Source organism: Dreissena polymorpha, chromosome 9 (assembly GCF_020536995.1).
Source record: "Dreissena polymorpha isolate Duluth1 chromosome 9, UMN_Dpol_1.0, whole genome shotgun sequence".
Classification (NCBI taxonomy): Eukaryota; Metazoa; Mollusca; class Bivalvia; order Myida; family Dreissenidae; genus Dreissena; species Dreissena polymorpha.
This window is the reverse complement of record NC_068363.1, coordinates 99,290,118-99,310,160: the sequence shown is the minus strand read 5'-3', so window position 1 is coordinate 99,310,160 and position 20,043 is coordinate 99,290,118. Positions and strand designations below refer to the sequence as shown.

The 20,043-nt window shown below is 36.3% G+C and overlaps 1 protein-coding gene across 1 annotated transcript; it reads left to right on the top strand.

Annotated features, from left to right (window-relative positions):
• The first annotated feature begins 3,257 nt into the window (after positions 1-3,257).
• LOC127845317 (RNA polymerase II subunit A C-terminal domain phosphatase-like) lies at positions 3,258-18,852 on the top strand. The gene is made up of 6 exons (XM_052376167.1): positions 3,258-3,482; positions 4,781-4,864; positions 5,735-5,825; positions 11,336-11,461; positions 12,394-12,641; positions 16,696-18,852. Exons 1-6 carry the CDS (start codon positions 3,277-3,279, stop codon positions 18,611-18,613), a joined length of 2,673 nt encoding a protein of 890 aa, XP_052232127.1. The 5' UTR covers positions 3,258-3,276; the 3' UTR covers positions 18,614-18,852.
• Positions 18,853-20,043: the final 1,191 nt, after the last annotated feature.

Sequence of the window (20,043 nt, the reverse complement as noted above, 5' to 3'; positions counted from 1 at the left end):
GCTTAATCATTATTAAGTAAATATACTTTCATCACAACTATTGTAAATCCTTTAAGTAAATAATTATGTTTTAATTACAAGCTTACTTTTTTATATGTTTATATCTTTTATATAGCTGCTAAGTTATTATATAGTTGCTTAGTTATTTTATAGTGCTAAGTTATTATCATGTGCTTTGTTAGTAAACTAAATATGCCTTTGTTATTTTAACAAGAAATATGAAAATTTATTTATTTATTTATGCCTTGTACATAACCATATTACTATTTATATGTGTCGGTCAATAGCTATACATAGCTAATGTTATACTGTTATTTATTGTTAACCGACTTGAAATAAATGTTTGTATCTTGTATCTTGTATCTTGTATCTTGACGATTTTTGCAAAAAGGATTGTTTAAATGCATGGAAAATAACCAACTTGAGAAGCATCATGATACAAGTATGATAAATAAATGACACTAGCCAGCACAGCAAATTGTTGCACAAGAAACATTTCATAAAAAATAATGTTAAAACTATCTGAGTCGGTAAAAGTCTATTTGTACGAATTTGAATATCTTTAAGGCGTTATGGGATTATGTAACCGAAGTAAACTTGTGTGGTATAGTTTAACTGAAGAATGTGTTCAATTTATACATAAATTAAATGTCCTGTTCTTGTATTTTTATTAAGCGGTTCGGAACATAGACAACAATTATGCTGTGTTGTTGTTTATCAAGCAACTAGTTTTAAACAAGAAAACATTCTGTTTTAAAACAGAATCATTGTGTTTGTTGAGAATGGTTCAGTATTGGTATCTTCTAATAAATTAAAAACCTGTTTATGTTAATATGGTATAATTCCAGGAATTTCTAGATTTATGTTATATATTTATAATAAATGAAAGCATATAACAAAGACCAACCCAACTTTTGTCCTCCATAACGATTTTATAAATAATCAGACGTGCTTCTTCAACAGTGTTACAGAATTTCACATCCAGTCAGTGATTTTTGGCATTTTTAGCTCATCTATTTTTTGAAAAAAAAGAGCTATTGTCATCACCTTGGCGTCGGCGTCAGCGTCGGCGTCGGCGTCCAGTTAAGTTTTGCGTTTAGGTACACTTTTCTCATAAAGTATCAATGCTATTGCATTCAAACTTAGTACACTAACTCACTATCATGAGGGGACTGGGCAGGCAAAATTAGATAACTCTGACGTGAATTTTGACAGAATTATGTGCCCTTTTTATACTTAGAAAATTTAAAATTTTGGTTAAGTTTTGTGTTTAGGTCCATTTTATTTCTTAAGTATCAAAGCTATTGCTTTCATACTTGCAACACTTACTAACTATCATAAGGGGACTGTGCAGGCAAAGTTATGTAACTCTGACTGGCATTTTGACAGAATTATGTGCCCTTTTTATACTTAGAAAATTGAAAATTTTGGTTAAGTTTTGTGTTTAGGTCCATTTTATTCCTTAAAGGGGGTATATACGATTTGTTATATGTGTTTAATTGTAATATATTGATAAAATATGTTACAATAACATAAAATGGGAAAGAAAAACATTAAAGCCGAATTTCATAAAATGCAGCAAAGACAAATTAGCGCCCCGAGCCGATTGTGACGTACATATTTTACTACAATAACCGAAGCATTCGTCTTTGTATTAGGATCGGAGTTAGTGTTCGTGTGTCGTATGAATAGATATCGTTGCGGGAATTCAAATAAACCGTTAAACTAAGTTTAGATCCACATCGTACATGTATGGTATACATCCTGGCGAATTCGGCTGTACAGCCGTTTTCAATTTCAGAATTAAATATTTGGCTTATTTTGCATTTTTCGACACATGTTCTTCTAACTTTTATTTTAATTTATATTGAAATATATATATATATATAATAATTTTTTACACATTTTATATAAATTCATAAATATTTGACAAAATCGTATATACCCGCTTTAAGTATCAAAGCTATCGCTTTCATACTTGCAACACTTACTAACTTTCATAAGGGAACTGTGCAGGCAAAATTATGTAACTCTGACTGGCATTTTGACAGAATTATGGGCCCTTTATACTTAGAAAATTGAACATTTGGTTAAGTTTTGTGTTTGGTCCACTTTACCCCTAAAGTATCATAGATATTGCTTTCATACTTGGAACACTCGCAAACTATCATAAGGGGACAGTAAAGGGCAAATTGCATAACTCTGGTTAATCATTTTTACGGAATTATGGCCCTTTTTGACTTAGTAACTTTGAATATATGGTTAAATTTTGTGTTTTGATCCACTTTACTTCTAAAGTATCAAGGCTATTGCTTCCAAACTTCAAATACTTTCATGCTATCATGAGGGTACTGTACCTGGCAAGTTGAATTTTACCTTTACCTTTGAATAACATTGACTCTCAAGGTCAAATTATTAAATTTTGCTTAAATTGCCTAACTTCTTTACTTATGATTAGATTTGATTGATACTTTGATACATGGTTAAAAAACACAAATATTTTTGTATTATTTTATTTTTGAAATACTGTCCAACCATCCCACCCAAGAACCCCCCCCCCCCATTTTCGGAAGAAAATGTAATAAATGACCACACCCCCACACTATACACCCCCTCCAATCCACCCCTCCTTCCACTGTGTTTACAATTGAGATAGGTCCCTTCTCCTTTTAAAAGAAAAATAGATGAGCGGTCTGCACCTGCAAGGCGGTGCTCTTGTTTATAATTTACAATGTGAAATCTGCCCAGTCTATTATGTATATTGTGTGATTCTTTATCTTAAGCAAGTAAATTATTTACTGTGCGTGGTAAGAACATTTGGGGAAAGTATCTTTTTCCGCAAGCTAAAAACATTCTGTTATTTTCAAAGGAAAAACATAATCTAATCTCATCAAATCAGTGAATCTGGCTAAATTTCAGCATTAACTCTTATATCAGCATCTAAGTAATTAAGATCTAGAAACAGATTTAGTTTGTTTCTACTGTGATATGCTGTTTTTAGCAAGGGGAACAGTATGAACAGTTTTATGAACAGTATTCGCTGCATCATGCTTAATGATTTGCTCCTTAAAATATCACTCTCTGCACTCAATATCTTATAGTTGCACACATGACGAAATATCTATATTGTATGCTAATAATGTTTTTTGTAAACTGAAGAATATTTTACATTACGTAATTTAACCGTCGCGTAAAGATACATCTAGGTATTTTTAACCGTATTGCTCTTTTTCATAATCTGTCCGTTTTGACCGGTTTTGTGTTTCCGGAAATAAAATGGCGGCCTCCGCTAATATTCGAGTTATCGCTCAAAATTTTATGAATGTTAAGAAATTAAAGATTAAAAACGGACAGAAGATTTCAAAAGGAGGCATCACAATTATTTATATAACATCAAACAATGAAATTCAGCGGTTAAAATCAAGTGACAACGGAATTGTGAAGGAAATTTTTGTTTCTGAAGGCGACTGTGTGCAAGAAGGGTAAAATAGGTTACAGACCACTATCACGTCTTGTACGACGATAGCTCTTGTGCTTCACATGCTATCGGCATTAGCGTCTATCCCTTTTCCCCTACTGCATGCCTATCCCAGCTACTATCCCCTGCCAAAACACTTTCTATTGTCTATTTGATATACACAATAACAAAACAAAAAGTGAGTCTTACATAAATATTTTTTACTAAGATTTTATAATGTTGTTTCCTGTTGAGTCTTTAGCTGTGGATATAGAGTAGGGGTGAAATCACGTGATACGACGTTGACACTTTATTCAGTTTGTTTAGGTTAAAAGTTGTTACAAAGTCACCATTGTTTTGATGAACAATATGCGACAAATAAGGTATGGTTGTTTTTTATGCCTCAATAGGCTGGCTTATAGCAGTTGGACTGTCCGTCAGTCAGTCTGTCCTTCAGAAAACTTTATTTGCAATAACTTGCAATATTAAAGATAGCAACTTGATATTTGGCATGCCTGTGTATCTCATGGAGCTGAACATTTTGATTGGTGAAAGGTCAAGGTCATCCTTCAAGGTCAAATGTCAAATATATGGCATTTGTCCTAAAACTTTAACATGGGCCATTACTTTTTAAATATTGAAGATATCAACTTGATATTTGGCATGCATGTGTATCTCAGGGAGCTGCGCATTTTAGCGGTGAAAGGTCAAGGTCATCCTTCAAGGTCAAAGATCAAATATATGGCCTCAGAGTGGCGCAAAAGGGGACATAGTGTTTCTTACAAACACATCACTTGTTCAATTTGAATTTGTTTTCGCCACTTAAAAAATAGCCATTTTGTGGCTAGTCGCAAGAATCCACTTTCCACCTATTCAACGGGCTGTATTCACACTCCCTGACACTTTCAGCTTTTATTCTATTTTTTGTTTTAAAGAACTCACTTCTTAGCGAAAATGAAGTACAGGCAAAAACTGTTTTCCCTGCTTACAATGTATGGACTGCACTGGCTAATTTGTGACGACAATTTTCCACATGCATTTAACCTGGTTTTCCCTTACTGTGGCTCAAATTATTTGAGTTGTGTTCTTAGAAAACTGGGCATAATGCATGTGCGTAAAGTGTTGTCCCAGATTAGCCTGTGCAGTCCCCACGGGCTAAACAGGGATGACACTTTCCGCCTCAATTGGATTTTTGCTAAGAAGAGAAATCATTTAAAAGAAAAATGTCATAAAAGCGGAAAGTGTCGTCCCTGTTTTATATTATGCCCAGTTTTCCCAGAACGCGACTCATTTCATTTCAATTTGTGTTGTTTTCATTTTAAGGTTTGTATTGTATGCTGTGGAAGGATGCTCCCATCCTACAGTGATGAAGGACATGTGTGCAGACTGCGGGGCAGATCTCAGAGTGTATGTTTTTCTAAATAAGCTCTGTTCTGGTAATACTGGGCTTTATACACTTTCTGCTTTTCTGGCATTTTTTTCTTTAAACGAAGTTTATTTTCAACGAAAGTCGAGTTTAGGCAGAAAATTAGGCACATGCATTATAAGCCCAGTTTTCTCAGAGCAAGGCTCATATAAGTGAATTTCCCCCAATTTAACAGCTCATATAAGTGAATGATGAATAATAGTGATGCTAAATTTCCCCCAATTTTACAGCTCTATAAGTGAATGATGTATAAGAAAGATGCTGAATTTCCCAAATTGTACAGCTATATGTTCATTTGATGTTCATTCATAAGATGTTTAAGCAAATTATATGATCTTTCATTATATGTAAACAACAATAATATAGTAAACAAATACTTTTTAATTACCACTTGAAATGTGAATCCAGGAAACTTTTGGGGTTAAAAAGTAAGAAAATCTTCATAGTGTATATAAAGCTATTTATAATACATTTATATTAAGACATAAATTTTGTAATAAATATTTTCAAGAAGAATAGCTGCTATTCATCAAATGTTATGACAAAGCATGTCTTCCTTTTTAACGCCACACAAATTAACAAATAAATAACAGATTACCAAAGAATTTTGAAATCTATTATTTCTTCAGAACATCAAATTACAGTTTTATTTTTGGATATCTTTTAAATATTGTGTAAATAGATGTGTTTAAAAATAAATGCTGTCATGATATTATCCCACATATATTAATTCACTTTTAACCTAAGAAACCTTGCAGCTTCCGATTGATGTGAGATTTCTCTGGTAAGCCATTTGTAAGGTCAATGTTGGACAAGTCCATGATTTCAATAGCATGCATACATGATTGAAGGGAGAACTCGCTGGCAGGTGACAGAAAGGAACAGGCGAGTGCCTCTGTTGCCATGGTGCACAGCATTCCTGAGCTGGTTGTCAGTGAACAGGTAACACAACCCTCACTATTTCGGCCAGCCCTAGCTCAGAAACGGACATTATCCGCTATGATATGCCTTGTTTGTAGTCACTCAGAAAATCCAATTAAATTTAAGGCCTTTCGTTGTAGATTCAAGTTTTTAAAGCTTAATTTTTAGCACGGCTGTTTTCGCAGAAAATCTGAGGTATTCTCATAACCAGCTCGTCGTCCGCCGGCGTCGTGCTTAAACCTTTACATTGGCTCTAAAATCAAAGTGCTTCCACCTACAACTTTGAAACTTCATATGTGGATGCACCTTGATGATTTCTACACGCCACACCCATTTTGGGGTCACTAGGTCAAGGTCGATGTGACCTCAAAAAAAAATATTCTGACAAGCTTTGATTTATTAAAAAATGCACCCGCAGCCAAGCGTTGGCATCCGTTATGCAGTGCTCTTGTTTAATCGTAAGGTACTAATGAGCAGCAAACAGCATAAAACCTGAAAAGAGTGAAAGTTACTTGCAGGCTGTTCTGATTTTATGCGGGTTGCATATAGCCATTTTCACTTTGCTTTTTTGCTGGAAAGAGTTCAATTTGTCTTTGAGCTATAAAAACAAACTCTTAAAAGATTACCCCTCTGCTAAAATCTTTAGCCAAATTGTCCTCACTTTTTAGCTCGACTATTATATATGAAATATATATAGTGGAGCTATCCTACTCACCCTGGCTTTAGCTTAGCGTGCAAATGTTAAAGTTTGCGTACTACCCCAAATATTTTCAATGTCCATTGACATATTGCTTTCATATTTTGCATACTTCTTTACCAACATGACCCCAACCTATAAACAAGAGCAGACAACTCTATCAAGTATTTTGTAATAATTATGGCCCCTTTTCCACTTAGAATATGCATATTATTGATAAATCTATGTTAAAGTTTGCGTACCACCTCAAATATTTTCAATGTCCCTTGACATATTGCTTTCATATTTTGCAAACTTCTTTACCAACAGGACCCCAATCTATAAACAAGAGCAGACAACTGTATCAAGCATTTTGTAAGAATTATAGCCCTTTTTCCACTATAATATGTATATTACTTTAGTTACATTGCCATAACTTCTTTATTTATGATCAGATTTTATTAATACTTTGACAAAACAACACTTACCTGAATACCACAATGGATTCCACCCGAACAATACCCCACGCCCCAACCCAGAATCCCTGACCCCCCCCCCCCCCCCAACATTTTTTTTTATGACTTTTGAAATATTGAACTTGATAGTTGGCATGCATGTGTATCTCATGGAGCTGCACATTTTGAGTGGTGAAAGGTCAAGGTCATCCTTCAAGACCAATGGTCGAAAATTTAACACTTTAATATAGTAAAGTTTTGCAATAACTTTTGAAATATTGAACATAGCAACTTGATATTTGGCATGCATGTGTATCTCATGGAGCTGCACATTTTGAGTGGTGAAAGGTCAAGGTCATCCTTCAAGGTCAAAGGTCAGAAAAAAAGCGGTGCATTAGGGGGCATTGTGTTTCTGACGAACACATCTCTTGTTTTTTCCTTTTTTTATTTTTGAAAGATCATCTAATAAATGACCACACCCCACATTATACCCCCCTCTCAACCCACCTCCTACCCCCCATCCCCCAATTTTTTTTTTTTTATTTTCCCTTTATTTCAGTTTGAAAAATCGTCTATTAAATTATTGAATATGAACAATTTCCCCATGATGGCTTACGTTATACTGTCAAGCACTGGAATAGTTGAGCGCGCTGTCCTCTGACAGCTCTTGTTATGTCCCCAACGGGAGGCATATAGTTTTCGCACTGTCTGTCGGTCAGTCTGTCTGTCCGTCCGTCACACGTCCGCTCTCTAATTCAAGTAGTTTTCATCGAATTTTCACCAAACTTGGTCAGAAGCTGTATCTAGATGATGTCTAGGCCAAGTTCATGGATGGGTCATGCAGGGTAAAAAACTAGGTCACGAGGTCACTTAGTGCGTTTTAAACATTCAGCATGGTGTCGTCTCTTTAATTCAAGTAGTTTTCATCTGATCTTCACCAAATTTGCTCAAAAGTTTTATCTAGATGATCTCTAGGCCAAGTTCGAACATGGGCCATGCCGGGCCAAAAACTAAGTCACGGGTCACTTTGTGCGTTTAACACATTCATCATGGTGTCCGCTCTCTAATTCAAGTAGTTTTTATCAGATCTTCACAAAACTTGGTCAGAAGTAATAGTTGTATCTAGATGATGTCGAGGCCAAGTTCGAAGATGGGCCTTGCTGGGTCAAAACTAGGTAACGGGGTCACTTAGTGCGTTTTAAACATTAAGCATGGTGTCCGCTCTCTAATTCAAGTAGTTTTCATCCGATCTTCACGAAACTTGGTCAGAAGTTGTATCTAGATCATTTGATGATCTCTAAGCCAAGTTCGAACATTGGCCATGCCGTGCCCATAACTAGGTCACTGGGTCACTAAGTGCATTTTAAACATTCAGCATGGTGTCCGCTCTCTAATTCAATATGTTTCCATCCTATCTGCACCAAACTCGGTCCGAAGTTGTATTTAGATTATGTCTAGGCAAAGTTCGAACATAGGTCATGCCGGGTCAAAAACTAGGTCACGGGGTCTCTTAAGTGCGTTTTTAACATTCAGCATGGTGTCCGCTCTCAAATTCAAGCAAATTTCATCCGACCTTCATCAAACTTGGTCAGAAGTTGTATCTAGATGATGTCTAGGCCAAGGTTGAACATTGGTCATGTCAGGTCAAAAGCTAGGTCACGGGGTCAATGAGTGCGTTTTAAACATTCAGCATTGTGTCGGCTCTCAAATTCAAGAAGTTTTCATCCGATCTTCATCAAAGTATTCCCAACCCTCAAACGGGCATATTTTGTGACAGTATGGCACTCTTGTTTAGAATTGTCCACTCTATAAATCAAAGTTTTCATTTGACTTTCATCAAACTGTATGAAAATGTCTTAGGCATACAATCCTTTACTACTGTAGCTGTGTAAACTTGGGCATTAATCCTGGGTTTCATCCAATTGTATGGAACATGTAAATGGTTATGCTTTTATGTAGTGACAGAGTTGGAGCTGGGGGCATCCATGTCGGGTGGACACATTTCTTGTTCATTAAGTAGGTGACTATCATTGAGATGACATTAACTTCATAACAGGGTTTTCCTGACTCAAAGTTTCCTTTAGCCGTATTGACCAGTCTTTGTCAATCATTGTTACCTTATACCGTAATTACTCTATGTTTTCAGACACTTAAAAATAATTATTTTTTTGTGTTTGAAATTTACAAAATACAGGTGTCCGAAAACTAAAAGTCGAAAATTGAAGTGCCCGAAAATAGCGTCAATTGTATCAACGACTACCGGTTATAGCACGCGCTTGTAAAATACTATGCCGTATAGTATAAATTACAGTTATATATGTTTGCACTGCATTTTAAATAATTTTAAATGCTTAATTTATTTGACAGAAAGTTACTGCAAGGTTGTACTTTGACCAACGAGTTTAAAGATGAGCATGTGATGTACCACTACTCGCTAGTATGATCCTGTAATTAACGCAATAAAGAAAGCAAACTATGAATTCTTTAATTGTTCATTTCCGTTAGTTTTTGTCTAACATCTTCCATTGTTCGCTAAACTTGCAATAGAGTGCATCACACTTTGAAGCATTTAGTATTTGTCACAGTTATTTTACTGAGAAGGGGTAGTACCATTGCGGTAGATAATTGAACTGTTAATTGACACTATCCCTGGTAATTGTCATAACGCATATGCTCTCGGGCGAAACCATTGTTAATTACCGGTTTACAAGGTTATTTCGCCAATGACGCAAATGTAATGGTCCTTTTCCCTCAGGCATTCACCTGCCATGTTTTATGATGTTAATCTCGTTGTAAAACGCCATGATCGAAGTGTCATTAGATATCGAAAAACAGGACCGAAATTTGGTAAAATAGCCCTGTAAAATATACTGTCCGAAAACTTAGAGACATTAATTATGGACGAAAACTCGTGTGAACGAAAACTAAGAGTTACGAAAAATAATTATTTTTGCTTAAAAAAAAGGAGTGTCCGAAAACATAGAGTAATTACGGTAGGTTAATAAGTTATTATAGTTTTTGTTTAGTTTGTAACTAACAGTATATGTTTGAATGCATTGAAGAAGAGCTTAATTTATTTAGTTTCTCAAGTCTGTTGCCTAGAAAGCTCCAGTACTTGGTGTCTTTGACAAATTGTAAGAATGCTCTGCTGTCCCCGGGTGGGGATCCAGTGTTTCTTTTATTATCAAAAATCAGAACAGCTTGCTACAAATTTATGGATGTTATCAATGAAAACTGATCTTACCACATCACATGACCTTATTTTGACCATGACATTGAACTGCCATTAGGGGCATCAGTGTTTATTGAGCACAGCATCTTGTTTCATATCAAATAGTTAAATCCACTGTGAGACATGGACAATATCATCAAATCATGTGTTCTAAATGTCTGTTAGTTAGGCATTTTTAGCTCACCTGAGTAGATAGTGCTCATGGGTAGCTTTGAGGATAGCGATTTGTCCATCTGTAAGTCCGTGCGTGAGTTTATTTTATCATCTTACAACTTTTTCTCTTGAAATAAATGGCATTTTGAGATAAACTTAACCGAAAATATCCTTAGATGACCCTCTTTCAATGTTCTTTGATTGTTCCTGTATATTGCAAAATAATTTTACTAAAAAGAATTAAGAAATGAAAACTTCAAACAACGTTCCTGAAACCACATGGGCTTTAATATTTTGTGAATACAATCTTCTAGTGGTCCTCTTCTTAATTTTTCAAGAAATACAAAAAGAACTCTGACGCTAGATTTATATTTCTCTTATTCTTTTTGTTTTCATGAATTGCCTCATTAGTCGAGATTTTGATTGATTTTTTTAGGAAAATATCTTGATTAACCCTTTACCACTTAGACACTTATTTTCACGCATTTGTAGTCCCTTAGAAACTTTAATTGTCCCCTACCGGTTTCACCGGAGGGGACTTCTGGTTTGCGCTCTGTGCGTCTGTAAGTCTGTCAGTCCGTCAGTCTGTCACACTTTTCTGGATCCTGCGATAACTTTAAAAGTTCTTCATATTTTTTCATGAAACTTAAAACATGGATAAATGGCAATATGGACATTAGGCACGTCATTTCATTTTGTTCCTACATCAAAACTTCTGATTGCTATGGAAACAAAAAAAATTAAAAAATTCTGATAATGGTGGAGCCGGTAGGGGACATATATTGCTTGGCAATAGTCTTGTTTAATTTAATACCTTTCTTACTAGATTCAAGTTTTAAAGGCTTCATTTCCAAACCTTAGTGACTGATAAGCAGCAAGCAGCATAAAACTTGAACTGACTGCAAGTTACCCACTGGCTTTTCTAGTTTTATGCTGGTTGCATAATCCATTTTCACATCGCTTCTTATGGGGGAAAGAATTAAATTATGAGTTTTTACCTGATGGAGTTTTTCAGCAAGCGAAGGAGATTGGGAAGGCTGATGAAGATCGGCTTGTGAAGACCAGGAAGCTGGTCCTGCTTGTTGACCTCGATCAAACCCTGGTGCACACCACAAACGACAATATACCACCAAATCTAAAGGTACTTCTCTAGTCTACCATGTTAAATAGAATCATGCCACTGGGGTCAAATTTGGCCATTAACAACAGCATGCCACCAAATCTCAAGGTACTTCTCTGTCATGTTAAATAGAATCATGCCACTGGGGTCAAATTTGGCCATAAATGACAGCATGCCACCAAATCTCAAGGTACTTCTCTATCATGTTAAATAGAATCATGCCACTGGGGTAAAATTTGTCCATAAACGACAGCATGCCACCAAATCTCAAGGTACTTCTCTACCATGTTAAATAGAATCATGCCACTGGGGTCAAATTTGGCCATTAACGACAGCATGCCACCAAATCTCAAGGTACTTCTCTACCATGTTAAATAGAATCATGCAACTGGGGTCAAATTTGGCCTTAATGACAGCATGCCACCAAATCTCAAGGTACTTCTCTACCATGTTAAGTAGAATTATGCCACTGGGGTCAAATTTGGCCATTAATGATAGCATGCCACCAAATCTCAAGGTACTTCTCTGCAGATATTTAATGAATTAAGTCCCTGTAACGATTGTGTTGGATTTTGCCATTGAGGTCATGATTATAATATTTTGTAGTGAATGGTTAGTTTTTGAGAGTCTGACGTATTGATTTCTTCGTATGTATGAGTAGCAGAACTCAAATTAAGAAGTTACAAAATTCTGTTCACCGAGTATACCACTTAAAAAAAATTCCCCAGATTACAGTGTTGGCAGATTCAAGTTTTCAGTTAAATCATGTACTTCTCAATTATTTGTAAAATAATTTGGTAGAACTCAATTTGTGTTGCTCTGCGTTGAAACAGTAGTCAGTGGAGCGACATTTAGTGGGTCCCAAATACATATACCGGTTTTCAATTTGTATATATACTAGTTTTTGAGATTGTAAACCCTTCTTTCATCTAATACGACCTTTCATTCCTTAGGATGTTGAGCATTTCCAACTCCCTCACGGCAACAAGATGCTGTGGTACCACACAAGGCTGAGACCGGGCACCAAAGAGTTCCTGGAGAGAATATCTAAGCTGTACGAGCTTCACATCTGCACGTTTGGAGTGAGACTATACGCGCACACCATCGCAACAATTCTGGACCCCAAACTGAAACTGTTCTCCCATCGTATCCTGTCCAGGGACGAGTGCTTCAGTCCACATGCAAAAACTGCCAATTTGAAGTGAGTTGAAGGGCCCAGTATCATGTACATTCTTAATTTTTATGCCCCCCTTCGAAGAAGAGGGGGTATATTGCTTTGTTTATGTCGGTCGGTCGGTCCGTCCGTCCACCAGGTGGTTGTCATACGATAAATCAAGAACGCTTGGGCCTAGGATCATGAAACTTCATAGGTAGATTGATCATGACTCGCAGATGACCCCTATTGATTTTGAGGTCACTAGGTCAAAGGTCAAGGTCACGGTGACTCAAAATAGTAAAATGGTTTTTGAATGATATTTCAAGAATGCATACGCGACCAACGGGGCACACTCTGAACAATATTACTGAAGCATCTGGTCTGTAATCCTAAATCTATAATTATCAGTCCAATGAAACATCATCCTTTTAGTAAAATACAGTGGATAAGTAAAAATATTATCAGAATATGAGATTTTTTGTATATTTTGTATATTCAATATTGTGTTAATGTTTAATTTTGTTGATTAATATAAATATAAGCAGGACAGGGGAGGTAATACACTCTTATATACAGGGGAAACAAATGCAATAAGTTTAAATTTATTGTTACAGCATTTGCCTCCCTTGTAATATATTTAAATTTTACCGAATGTAAGGCTAACTGCATTTTTGTAATGCATACTACTACTACTACTACTACTACTACTGCTGCTGCTGCTGCTGCTGCTGCTGCTGCAGCTGCTGCTACTGCTGCTGCTACTACTACTACTACTACTAAATCTACTACTACTACTACTACTACTACTACTACTACTACTACTACTATTACTACTACTACTACTAGTAGTACTACTACTAATACTACTAATACTACTACTACTACTCCTACTACTACTACTACTACTGCTACTACTGCTACTACTACTACTACTACTACTACTACTACTACTACTACTACTTCTACTACTACTACTACTACTACTACTACTACTATTACACCACCACCACCACCACCCACCCACCCACCCACCCCACCCCACCCCAACCCACCCCACCAACCCACCCACCACCACCACCACCACCACCACCACCGTTCACAGTGACAAAAAACGTATTCACACAATTGCTGCTACTACAACTTATAGCCCATATAGGGGGGCATGCATGTTTTACAAACAGCCCTTGTTGAGCTCAAATCAGAAGGTTGGATATGGGTATCCACTCAGCTGAGAATTGAGATTTTGGGTCAGCACTCTTACAATTTCAAATCTTAGCTATAACAATATGCTCATATTCCTCTTCAAACTCAGGGTTTAGTGGGACTCAAAGTTCAATAAAGCTTTTCTGGACACTAAATTGTGCATCTATGGTCAAACTCATGTACAAAAATTGAGGAAAAAAAAGTTTAGTCACAAACTGAAGTATGTGGATGATACTAGGCCAAGAATTTTTTAAATAGTTTTTACTTTTGTTGCGAATGTTATTTACTAATTGTTAAATGAGGAAAAAGTAGAAGGGACAAATTGATGTTATTTTTTCAAACCTTGAAAATCTGTCGTTTTTAGCTCGACTATTATATATGAAATATATTATAGTAGAGCTATCCTACTCACCCCGGCGTCTGCGTTAGCGTGCAAATGTTAAAGTTTTCGTACTACCCCAAGTATTTGCTTTGTCCCTTGACATATTGCTTTCATATTTTGCATACTTGTTAACCAACATGACCCCAACCTATAAACAAGAGCAGACAACTCTATCAAGCATTTTGTTATAATTATGGCCCCTTTTCCACTTAGAATATGCAGCAAATGTTAAAGTTTGCGTACTACCCCAAATATTTTCAATGTCCCTTGACATATTGCTTTCATATTTTGCATACTTGTTAACCATCATGACCCCAAACTATAAACAAGAGCAGACAACTCTATCAAGCATTTTGTCATAATTATGGCCCCTTTTCCACTTAGAATATGCAGCAAATGTTAAAGTTTGCGTACTACCCCATTTATTTTCATTGTCCCTTGACATATTGCTTTCATATTTTGCATACTTGTTTACCAACCTCACCCCAACCTATAAACAAGAGCAGACAACTCTTTCAAGCATTTTGTCATAATTATTGTCCCTTTTATACTTAGAATATGCATATTATTGATAAATCTATGTTAAAGTTTGCATACTACCCCAAATATTTGCTATATCCTTTGACATATTGCTTTTATATTTTGCATACTTGTTTACCAACATGTGCCTAACTTATAAGCAAGACCATACCACTGTATCAAGCATTTTGACATACTTATGGCCCCTTTTACACTTATATAATTTAACATTTTGCTTAAATTGCCATAACTTCTATACTTGTGATCACATTTTATTATTACTTTCACAACACAACACTTACCTGAATACCACAATGGATTCCAACTAAACAAAACCCCACGCCCCTACCCAGAATCCCTTCCCCCCCCCCAACCCCCCCCCCAAATATTTTGTTTTTTAAACACCCCACATTATACCCCCCTCTCCCTCATGTAATACATTACCACATCCCACTTTATACCCCCCTCTCCCCCCGAACTTCCCCCCCCAACCTCTCCCCCCTATTTTTTTTTAAACATCATGTAATAAATTAACACACCCCACATTATACCCCCCCCTCTCACCCCCCCCCCCCTCCCCCCCCCAACCTCAACCCCCCCCACAACCCCCCCCCCCTATTTGTTTTTAAACATCGATTAAGTTACCACACCCCACATTATACTCCCCCCTCCCCCCTAACCTCCCCCCTCATTTTTTTTAAAACATGTCATAAATTACAACACCCCACATTATACCCATACCCCCCTCTCACCCCCCTCCCCTTTGAACCCCCCCCCCCCTACCCAATTTTTATTTATTTTTAAAACATCATCTAATAAATTACCACACCCCAAATTATACCCCCCTCTCACCCCCCTACCCCCCCCAATTTTTTTTTAAATATTAATAAATTACCACTCCCCACATTATGCCCCCCTCTCACCCCCTCCCCCCCCTACCCCACCCCCCCCCCCAAAACAATTTTTTTTTAAACATCATCTTATAAATTACCACACACCCCACATTATAACCCCCCTCTCATCCCCACACCCCTACCCCCCACCCCCCCCCAATTTTTTTTTAAACCTCATCTAATAAATTACCTCACCCCACATTATACCCCCCTCTCAGCCCCCCCCCCCCCCCCCCCCACCCCCTAAAAAAAATTTTTTTTTTTCCTTTTTATTTTTTTGAAAGATCGTCTAATAAATTATTGAATATGAACCATTTTATCCATGATGGCTTACGTTATACTTTCAAGCACTCGAATAGTCGAGCGCGCTGTCCACTGACAGCTCTTGTTCTATTGCTCGCTTAAAACATCATGGTAATTTACCTGCCTCCTAGGTCCCCTTGAAATCCCTTGTTTTAAGTCAATTAAGGACTATTGTAATTTATCACATGCTATACCCTGTTTCCCATGTAATACAACCATAACATATTTTTTATATTACACATGTGTCATACAACATTTTAAAGCGTTTTCATTGGCTTAGTTTTCGTTTATTGACCAATCGCATTTTGCTATTTTGCTGAAATGACGTTGCAACGTAAAATGACGTCACGAAATGTAAACAACATTCGGGAATAATCATTATGTTTGCGTAAATATTTATTTAATTTGCTCATTTAAAAGCATGTGATAAAAAAGATCTGACACTCGGTGTCTTATCATATCATATTTTATTAAACTCGTCCAGGAAATTCGTTAGTAAGCTCGCCAAATATGATATGATATGACAACTCGTGCCAGATCCTATATTTATGTTAATACCAAGCAAGATTTTTATGTACAGATTTTGCAGTATTGTTATATTCTCGTTTTAAAGTATTGAAATGAGTTGGTTAGTTTGCTCACTCTGTCTCTTACTATTTATGTTAATAGCTTAAGGCATGTAACATTCTGATGGAAAAGTTTTCATTTAAGCTACTTTGGATTTCCTCCTAAAAACTAATTAATATCCAAAATGATGTATTTTTTGTGTAAAATGAATGATTCATATATTTCTTTACAGGGCATTGTTTCCATGTGGCGACTCCATGGTTTGCATTATCGATGATCGAGAGGATGTGTGGCACTTTTCCCCCAACCTGGTCCATGTGAAACCCTACCGGTTCTTTCAAGGTACGGCCGATATCAATGCCCCTCCTGGACTGTCAAAGACTGAGGAAGATGATAAACCTATGACGCACAAAGTGAGAAGAGTTTCTCAGTCAGGTATGGAGAGCACTGATAGTACGAGTGAAGAAATCACAAAACTTGAAAAAGAAAGTCCTAAAACAGATAGTAAAAGTGAATTGAAGTCAAAACCAGTAAATGAAATTGCTGATACTGATAATAAAACAGAAGAGTCCAAACCTGGAAATGAAAAGGATCAAACTGGTAGGAAAGCTGAAGAAAAGCAAAAGCATGTGAATGAACTTGCTGAAAATGATAGTAAAATGAAAGACCATTCAAAACAAGAAGCTGAAACCGCTGGAATCGATAGTAAAATGGAAGGTATCAAAGATGATACAAACGAAGGGGACAGTGATGACAATAAACTGCTTATTAATGAAGGTAATTCAGATGGTGATGCAAAGGATAGAAGTGATGCAAACCAAGAAATTAGCAGTAAAGAAAAAGTAAAAGAAGAAAAATCTTCTGATAATTCTAAACAAGCTAAAGAAAGTGATCAGCAGCAACAAAATAAAAATGAAACGGATGTAAAACAGAAAACACCTGAAACAGAAACTAAATTAAATGAAGATTTTATTGAATGGGATGATGAAGATGATTATTTGTTTTACCTGGAAGAAATATTAAAAACCATTCACTCCACATTCTATGACTTCTATGACCAAATAAAAAGAAATGAAACTGAAGGAATAGATGTGAAGGATTTGGACAAGCCAAGTCTGAAAAATATAATTCCATACATGAGAAAGAAGGTTCTAAAAGGATGCAATATCGTATTTAGTGGGGTAATACCAACAAACATGAATCCAGAAAAAAGTCGAGCATATGTTGTGGCAAAAGCCTTAGGTGCAACAGTGCAACAAGATTTTCTATACAAAGAGAATGAAAAGGACCCAACTAACTATACGACTCACCTAGTTGCAGCAAAACATGGAACAACGAAAGTTCGCACTGCCTTGAAATTAAAGTGTATAAAGATAGTGAACATAGATTGGCTATGGTGCTGCACTGAAAGATGGGAAAAGGTTGAAGAGATTTTATTCCCACTGGCAGAGTTGGACAACGGTTCAGGAAGAGACAGCCCTGATCCTCAGAAGATGAAAAAAGAGCTGAAACGAAAGGTTGGAAAAACTGAAATTGGAAACAGCCAGAGCAAGAAAAGGCAAAAAGTTGCACCAACTGGAAATGGTGAAGGAGACGAGAATGATTTAAATGCTGAAATTGACACTGAGCAAGAAACTCCTCCCACTGCAATGGCAGAGACAGTTGATAGTTCTAAACCTGAAGCATTCTCAATGTCATACAATCCTATTTTGGCTTTCTCGGACGATGATCTCGCATACATGGACAAAGAAGTGGAAGATGAAATGGACGATGAATTTAATGAAAGTTCTGAAGATGAAAACTCTAGGGATGTTAGAATTCGAACATCTGTGTTGAAGAGTGAACACCTGGCTGACTTGGATGTTTCTGAAAGCGAGGAAAGCTTGAGTGGAGATACCCCTAGAGGTTGGGGATTGAAAAAACTTTCTCCTAGAAGTTCATCAGATGAAGAATTGAAAATATCAAATTCACCAGTTAGAGAGGAGGTCGGGCCCGAGTATGAGAGTGAAACTGATCAGGATAAGTTTGAAAAGATCATGGATGCTTTTGGTCCAGAAACAGAAGTTTCTGACAATGAAGAGTATCAGGAGTCTGTTGGGTCCGTCGATGATGAAATTGCAGAAGCAGTCATAAAAGAGTTCTTGTCGTAGTTTCATGTGTGCTTTCAATTGTTTGAAAGAGTGGCCATAATTCTGGCAGCTTGGAAATTTGAACATTTCATATTGTTTACAATTTGATAAATGCCTCTGTCATTTCGATATAAAAGAATCCGTTTAGCAAAGTTACAGAACATTTTCACTGCTTTATAATGTACATATTGGGCCATTTGCGACGTCTATATGCATATAAGGACTTGTCTATTTATAGAATAAAAAGTTGTTATGATGTTTGTCGGATGTTGGTTTTGATGGTTACCAGACAACTCGCCCCAAAGCCAACTCGCCCCAGGACAAGTCGCCCCAAAAATCTGGACAAGTCGCCCCAAATATATTGGACAACTCGCCCCAAATAAAAGACAACTCGCCCCAAATTAAATGACAGCGTGCAACGAAATATTTTGTCATATATATAATACTCTTTGTGAAAAAAATGTATTAAATAACATTTTTGACTTTAAAAGGAATGCTGAATACACAAAACGAATAATACATGGGGAAAAAATAAAAATAGAAATGTGTTATATTCATAATTGTATTCATAATTTATAACAATTACAGACTCACGATACTAACATTTGTTTTTATTGAAAACATACAAAGCATCAATTTTAGCATATTAAATGAAATAAATAACACAGATTTATGAATGAAGACAATTCAAAATATTGTCAAACATTTCCATTTATTAACTCATTTTAAAAATAATTTTAAAACACAGTTTGTAATGAGCCTTGATGAATAATATCAAACATTTCAAACATCCGTAATAATTAACACAAACTTTCACAAAATATTATCAAACATTTCCAACATCTTTAATACTTTTAAAACATTACAAACACAGGTTGTAATGAGCCATGATGAATATTATCAAACATTTCAAACATCCGTAATAATTAAACACAAACTTTCACACAGAAACAAGCTTTTAAACACAATGGTTGAAACATTTCTAACAATCAGAAGAAAAAAAAACAACAAATGAGCAATAATTTATTTCAATTCAATCTAGCAACTTTCAGGCAGGCATTTGGTCCGTAAATGATGAATATTATCAAACAAGGGTTGAAACATTTCCAACAATCAGAAAGACATCAAATGAGCAACGTTCATGCATTTGGTCCATAAATGCCACTGCATTTCCTCAGTAGGCCGTTGACTGACAATTCTCCGCTCTCGTACGCTTCCCACAGCTTGAAGATTTTTCCCTGGAGAGACGTGTTCTTCCTTCGTTGTCGCCTGGATAGCCTTCCTTCTGATACCATCTTCACCTGTGTTGGGAGAAGGGAAGCCTCTTCACAAAGAAGGGTCAGTAGTAGGTAGAAAGGCAAATTGGCTTTCTTGGCGTGCTGATTTAGTTTCAAGTGCCACCCTTCACAGTCATTATTTGTTCGGACACTCCGACCAAACACGCTCCAATT